Source organism: Colobus angolensis, unplaced genomic scaffold (assembly GCF_000951035.1).
Source record: "Colobus angolensis palliatus isolate OR3802 unplaced genomic scaffold, Cang.pa_1.0 Scaffold47, whole genome shotgun sequence".
In the NCBI taxonomy this organism is placed as follows: domain Eukaryota; kingdom Metazoa; phylum Chordata; class Mammalia; order Primates; family Cercopithecidae; genus Colobus; species Colobus angolensis.
Genome location: NW_012118154.1, coordinates 812,964 through 819,681, shown reverse-complemented (window position 1 = coordinate 819,681; position 6,718 = coordinate 812,964). Strand labels below are relative to the sequence as shown.

General features: G+C 53.0%; 1 protein-coding gene across 1 annotated transcript in view; it reads right to left on the bottom strand.

The window, feature by feature from the left end:
• KIF1C (kinesin family member 1C) overlaps positions 1-6,718 on the bottom strand; it is a 26,972-nt gene that overhangs the window by 14,923 nt on the left and 5,331 nt on the right. The window contains 7 exon segments of the mRNA XM_011958623.1: positions 2,758-2,833; positions 2,958-3,037; positions 3,217-3,386; positions 4,942-5,087; positions 5,299-5,377; positions 5,876-6,017; positions 6,175-6,252. Of these exon segments, the coding sequence (XP_011814013.1) occupies positions 2,758-2,833; positions 2,958-3,037; positions 3,217-3,386; positions 4,942-5,087; positions 5,299-5,377; positions 5,876-6,017; positions 6,175-6,252 (771 nt within the window).

The following is a 6,718-nucleotide window of genomic DNA, read 5'->3' as shown; positions in this document are numbered from 1 at the left end:
TGACTCTGTCGCAAAAATGAATAAATAAATAAAATAAAATAAAATAAAATAAAATAAGCTATGCAACTACAACTATTAAGAGAGGCTGTGAATGTGTGCAAATGTGTATAGTTCTATATAACACATATCTGTACACGTACTATAATGCTCTAGACAGCATTTCTAGGAGAACATTTTTTTTTTTTTGAGACGGAGTCTCGCTCTGTCACCCACGCTGGAGTGCGGTGGCGTGATCTCTGCTCACTGCAACCTCCACCTCCCGGGTTCATGCCATTCTCCTGTCTCAGCCTCCCTAGTAGCTGGGACTACAGGCGCCCACCACCATGCCTGGCTAATTTTTTTTTATCTTTAGTAGAGACGGGGTTTCATCATATTAGCCAGGATGGTCTCAATCTCCTGACCTCGTGGTCGGCCTGCCTTGGTCTCCCAAAAAGCTGGGATTACAAGTGTGAGCCACCATACCCAGCACCGCACCCAGCCATATATAAGATGAGTTATATATCAGTAACTCATAATGGGCCGGGCATAGTGATTTACACCTGTAATCCCAAGACTTTGGGACTCCAAAGTGGGTGGATTACGAGGACAGAAGTTCAAGACCACTCTGGTCAACATAGTGAAACCTCATCTCTAATAAAAATACAAAAAATTAGCCGGGTGTGGTGGTGTGGGCCTGTAATCCCAGCTACTCAGGAGGCTGAGGTGGGAGAATCGCATGAACCCGGGAGGCGGAGCTTGCAGTGAGCCAAGATCATGCCGTTGCACTCCAGCCCGGGTGACAGTGTGAGACTCCGTCTCGAAAAAAAAAAAGAACTTATAATGAGGCTGCCTCTGAGAGGGGAACTTAAGGGTGGGAAGGATGGAGAGTTACTTTTTTGTTTTCTGTAACAAAATGCTGTAAACGGAGAGACTTTTCACTGTACACACCTTTTAGAACTATTAGAATATTCTCTCTGGTGTGTATTACCTTTATAAGAACAATTAAAAAACAAAACAAGAACCCCCTTCTTTGGTCTCCAGGCTTTGGCAGGTGGCATCTCTGCAAGCTCTCCAAGGAACAAACCTCCACCCCACCAGTCTCCCACTCCTTTCTGCTTTTTCTCCATCCTTGCGACCGTGGTGGAAGTGGCCCAGCTCCAGGTATATAAAGGTGGCTGGAAGCCATGCTGAGAGCGCCTGTAGCCCCTCTCTCCACCTAGATGTGGCTGGGTCCCAGAAGAGTCTGGCTCTTTCAGAAGGACCCCAAAGTCCAGGGTACCCAGCCCCAGACAAGACCCCCGACGAGCAGCCTGGCCTGCTGCCCACAGCTCTCTCACTCCCTCACTGTGGCTTGGGCCAGGCAAGGCAAAACCCCTCTCCTCTTTTCAGAACAGGGGTTCAGTGATCCCTGCTTGCTTAGTCCCCCAGACGGACCTGACTTTACAAAACAGAGAAGAACCTTGTTCTGATAATCCATCACCTCTTCCAGGTAGCCCCCAGTGACCCTATCCAGCCCAGAGCACAGTGTATCTGATTTAGGGCCTGATCCTCTGCTGCTTCACACCATGGTCCAACGGGCTGGGCTGGTTCCCTGGTGGAACTGGAAGTTCATGCTCTGCTCAAACTGGCCTCTGCACCATCCCTTCATCGGTATGCACCGGTACAGCGGGGTGGCTGTCTATAGCCAGTGTCCTTTCTGACTGGTCAGTCCCTCTGCCGGATGGTTATTAATATTTTGAGTATAATTCCTGCCTCCACCTGAGCCTGACCTCTCCTGCCCTGCTCCTTCCTTCCTTTCAGCAAAGATTTATTAGGCACCTAAAACCTGGCGGCAGGCACGCGTTGGGCAGTGGCATGTCCCACTCACCCCAACACGTACCCCAGGCTGTTCAACCTCATGTCGGCCCTACTCCTCCATACCCCCCAGGTCCTGTCCGTCTTTCAGCTTCCACTTTCCAAACCACCTTCTCCAGGAAACCAGTTGCAGCATAGCTCCAAGCCACATGGGTGCCTCCATCTATAACCAACCCCACGCTGCAGTGGCAACCACTGTCTTACAGCACAGTGCTTACGCCTCCTCTATTCCCTTTAGTCTAGTCTTCCCAAGTTATCCTTTTGAAAATAGATTACTAGGCCGGGCGCGGTGGCTCAAGCCTGTAATCCCAGCACTTTGGGAGGCCAAGACGCGTGGATCACGAGGTCAGGAGATTGAGACCATACTGGTTTAACACGGTGAAACCCCGTCTCTACCAAAAAAATACAAAAAACTAGCCGGGCGAGGTGGCGGGCGCCTGTAGTCCCAGCTACTCAGGAGGCTGAGGCAGGAGAATGGCATAAACCTGGGAGGCGGAGCTTGCAGTGAACTGAGATCCGGCCACTGCACTCCAGCCCGGGCGACAGAGCGAGACTCTGTCTCAAAAAAAATAAATAAATAAATAAAAAAGAAAATAGATTCCTTATCTTTTTAAGCATGCACAGAATACAAAACTCAAATGATACAAAAGCATGCACAGTGCCTCAGTCTCTATCCCAACCAACCTCCGATTTCCCAGGTCCTCTCCCTCTCCTGAGGCTGACTGTCAAGTGGCTGGAGGGAAAAGGCAGGGATGACTAGACAACACAGAGAGGAGGTGGCAGGGTGGGGGCAGAAATGATGGAGGGACAAGCCAGGGACCTCGAAGGGAGCGATCAGGGACAGCATTCACTACCCTGGACCTGCTGCCTCTTTTCTAAGCATCTAGAGGCTCTCCGGGCCTCCTCGCCCGATTCCTCACTCACCTTCTTTGGAGAGAAGACGCCCACAGTTCCCCCATCCTCCCGGACGGCCACCCCCATCTCAGCCAGCAATGCTTCTCTGTGGGCAGAGGAGAGGCAAATGTCAGTCTTACCTTCACTGCCCGTGACCTCCTTCCCTGTGGGACCTGATCTCCCTCGCGGCCTCCAACTCCTCCCAGGACCCCAGCAGTCAGCCCTCACACCTCTCCATCCTCAAGGCTTCTGTCTTGCGTAGTTTCTCCTCCCACGTCTCGTTCAGCTCAGCTATTATCTTCTCTGTCTCCTGGGAGTGTAAGGGTGGGTAGGTTTCAGGATGGTCTGGGACAAGCAGACCCAGGGTAGGGACAATCTACCCTGTGGCCATGCTACTCCTAGAATTCCTTCTTTCTCAAGCTTGACTTTGGAGAAGTAAACTCCCAGGAACGCCCAGACCCCCAGCCCTTGCCAGTTCCATCTTCCCACCTGTAGCCTCTCCATGGCTTCCTCAGGCCCAGTCTGGGGCTCTGTGCTGGGGGATAATCATGGCTCCAGCTCCCCATTATGTGTGGTAGGTGATGAGGGTGAAACTGGAGCCGGGGGAGATGACACAGCTGGCAGGGCGCTTCCGACACTCCCTTCCTCCGCCTTCAGGCCTGGGAGGGAGACAGGGGAAAAAGAATGAGGCTAAGGAAAGAAGGAGCTGATGAGAGACATCCAGGAGACCAAGAGCTTCACAGAAGCCCATTCTGTAAGGACTACGGAAGACCGCTGGTCAGCCTCCTACCAGGCAGGGAGCTCTCCTACTGCAGCCATGACAAACGGGCACCCAGTCTCTCTGCATGAACTCCAGCGGGGAGAGCTTGTTACTGAAGAAGGCGGCCAGTCCTTTCCACTATTACATAACTTGCACCATCAGAAAATTTTTAGGTGGGGCCAGGTGTGGTGGCTCACACTTGTAATCCCAGCACTTTGGGAGGCTGAGGTGGGTGGATCACCTGAGGTCAGGAGTTCGAGACCAGCCTGGCCAACATGGTGAAACCCCATCTCTACTAAAATACAAAAATTAGTCTGGTGTGGTGACGGGCACCTGTAATTCCAGCTATTTGGGAGGCTGAGGGAGGAGAATCACTTAAACCCAGGAAGCGGAGGTTGCAGTGAGCCGGGACCACACCACTGCATTACAGACGGGGTTTCACATTTGGTCAGACTGGTCACGAACTCCTGACCTCAGGTGATCTGCCTGATCTGGCCTCCCCAAATGCTGGGATTACAGTCATGAGCCACCATGCCAGGCCAAAACCCCCATCTCTACTAAAAACACAAAAATTAGCCAGGTGTGGTGGTAGGCGCCTGTAAGGAGGCTGAGGCAGGAGAATCACTTGAACCCAGGAGGCGGAGGTTGAAGCGAGCCAAGATCGAGCCACTGCATTCCAGCCTGGCGACAGAGCAAGACTCCGTCTCAAAAAATAAATTAATTAATTAAAAAGAAATTCTTAGCTGTGTGGAGCTGAAACTGGCCCCACGTCATGTGTGCTGGTGTTTCTAGTTCTGCCCTCTGGGATAAAAAGGTCTTACTGCTTTCTCTTCTGCAAGACAATCCCTCAAATGTTGGAAGGCAAACATCCTAGTTACCCTCTCCTTCTCTTCCCAAGAACACTCATATTCTCCGCACTGTGCCCTCAGCACCCTAACCATCTTCAGTGCGATGATCTCCAGACTGAATGCAGGGCCCATTCCTGACCCAGTCAACATGGATTACACATCCTCTGACTTGGACGCTGTTTCCATCAGCGAGGCTGAGAACGACACGCCAGAAAGCTCTCCACTGCGAACTGTTAAGCTATGGTCCACTTGGACTCTGGTGTTTTACAAGAACTTCTGTCAAGAAAGTTACAGTAGCCTAGCCTTTTCTCAACAATGTACCGTTTGACCTCTAAGTCCAGATTGCCATTTTTTCCTATAACGGTCATTAGTTCCAGGAGCCTGACAGGCCCCTCTGGATCCTGACTCTCCCCAAGAGTATCAGTCCCTCCCTGTAACATCTGAAGACATACGTGCCCTCTCCACATCTGTGTCCACGTCACTGAGCACATGGAGGGTTTCATCGTGCGTGGTCCCTCCCTGGCTCCAGGACTGGGCAAAGGCAAGGGAGGAGGGATGGGGTGGGCCAAGGGGCATCCCTGAGCTGCCCCTCCCTGGAAACTCGACCTTCCAGAGCAGAGGCTGACAGTCCCTGAGCCATCAGTAGTTCCCGCAGCCGGGCTACTTCCTCCTGCAGCTCTCTGATCAGCCGGGCATTAGGGTCCTCGTTGATGATGGCATTGCAGCGGATTTGCTTGGTGCGGTCAGCATACCTGGGTGACAGAAGAGAAGGGTCGGTGAGGCCTGGGTGCATGGGACCCTTGGTCTGCTGTTTCTCCTTCCCTCTCTCCCAGGTCTCAAGATATTGTGGCAGGGCTCGAGCATCTCCCCTGTCTCGTCTCACGAGCAGGGTCCTGAGCAGCTTGCTGAACTCCTGGCACTTTTCCTATGCTGCCCCATCCCTGCTAGAGCCAGAAGCCACACCTGAGGGTGCTGAGAGTCTCCTCGTAATTGATGTCAGCAGGGCTCAGGGCTGCAATCATTGCTGTGCGTGAGTTCCCACCTGTGAATGGAGTGCAGGGAAAAGCTTTAGCTGAGGTAGGGGCTGAGAAAAGTCAGACTGGGTCACGGGGCTGGGGCCCACTGTCCAGGCGGGGGTCTTATAGGGTCACGGTCTGAGGTAGGGGAATCCAGTGGGGTGGAACTAACCATGACGTGGTTGTGGGAGGGAATGAGGTCAGGGAGATACATCTACAGGACAGTCACAGAACCATGGAAGGGGGATGAAGTCAGCAGCGCAGCAGTGGGTGTGAGATCAGGGATTGGGGATCAGGGAGGGGTCATGAGTAGCCAGGTCAGTGAGGCCCTTGGCTTGGCGGGAGGGTATGGCCTTGTTCTCAGCATCAGGAAATCTTTGAAGGATGTTCCCTTTGAAGGGTCAGGGGGAGAAGTGAGACAATGGGATCTGGGATTCTTGGCATCGCAAGGGGATTTGTCAGACGTATGAGAGGAGTTTGTGGGATGTGTCAGGGTCAGCAGAGAGAGAGGAAGAGGCCCTCACCCAAATTTTCCTTGAGCAGCCAGGTGAGCACAGAGTCCCTGTAGGGGATAAAATCCGACTTCTGCTTCTATGACTGCATATCTGCAAGGGCCGAGATCACCTTCCCTAGAGTAGTCAGCGACTTATTAATGTTGGCGCCCTCCTGGAAAAGGATAAGGAATGTGGGGATGAGACCCTCCTCTCCCAATCTGATCCATTTCCCCTTCCCACCTCCCCAGTGAGAGTCTCATGTTCCGAACGAAGACCTCCACACACAGCCCAAAACACTGCTCCACAAACCACCCTCTAAAGCCCCTCACCTTCAGGCGCATGCCCCGGGCCCCTGAGGAGTCGGCTCGCTCACTCCCAGCAAGGTCCACCAAACTGATCTTACTGACCTGGGGTCAGAGGAAACAGGCAGGAGATAAGGTGCAGGTGGGGGATGGGGCAGGCAAATCAGGGAAGCACCCAGCAGGAATGTGGGCAGCTGGCAAGGGCTAGAGAGAGCCAGGAGGAGGCGAGGGAGGAGGCCAGGGGAAACAGAATACATGACAGCAGTGAGACGGTGGTTACTCACTCAATTACAAATAGCTACAGGCCCACCGCAGGCACGGACAAGGGACACACAGGGGATCCAAGCCCTGTCCTGGGTCTTGTAAGAACAGCCGGGTGCGGTGGCTCACATCTGTAATCCCAGCACTTTGGGAGGTTGAGGCGGGTGGATCACCTGAGGTCAGGAGTTCAAGACCAGCCTGGCCAACACGGCGAAACCTCGTCTCTACTAAAAATACAAAAAAATTAGCCAGGCCTGGTGGCACATGCCTGTAATCCCAGGTACTCGGGAGGCTGAGGCAGGAGAATGGC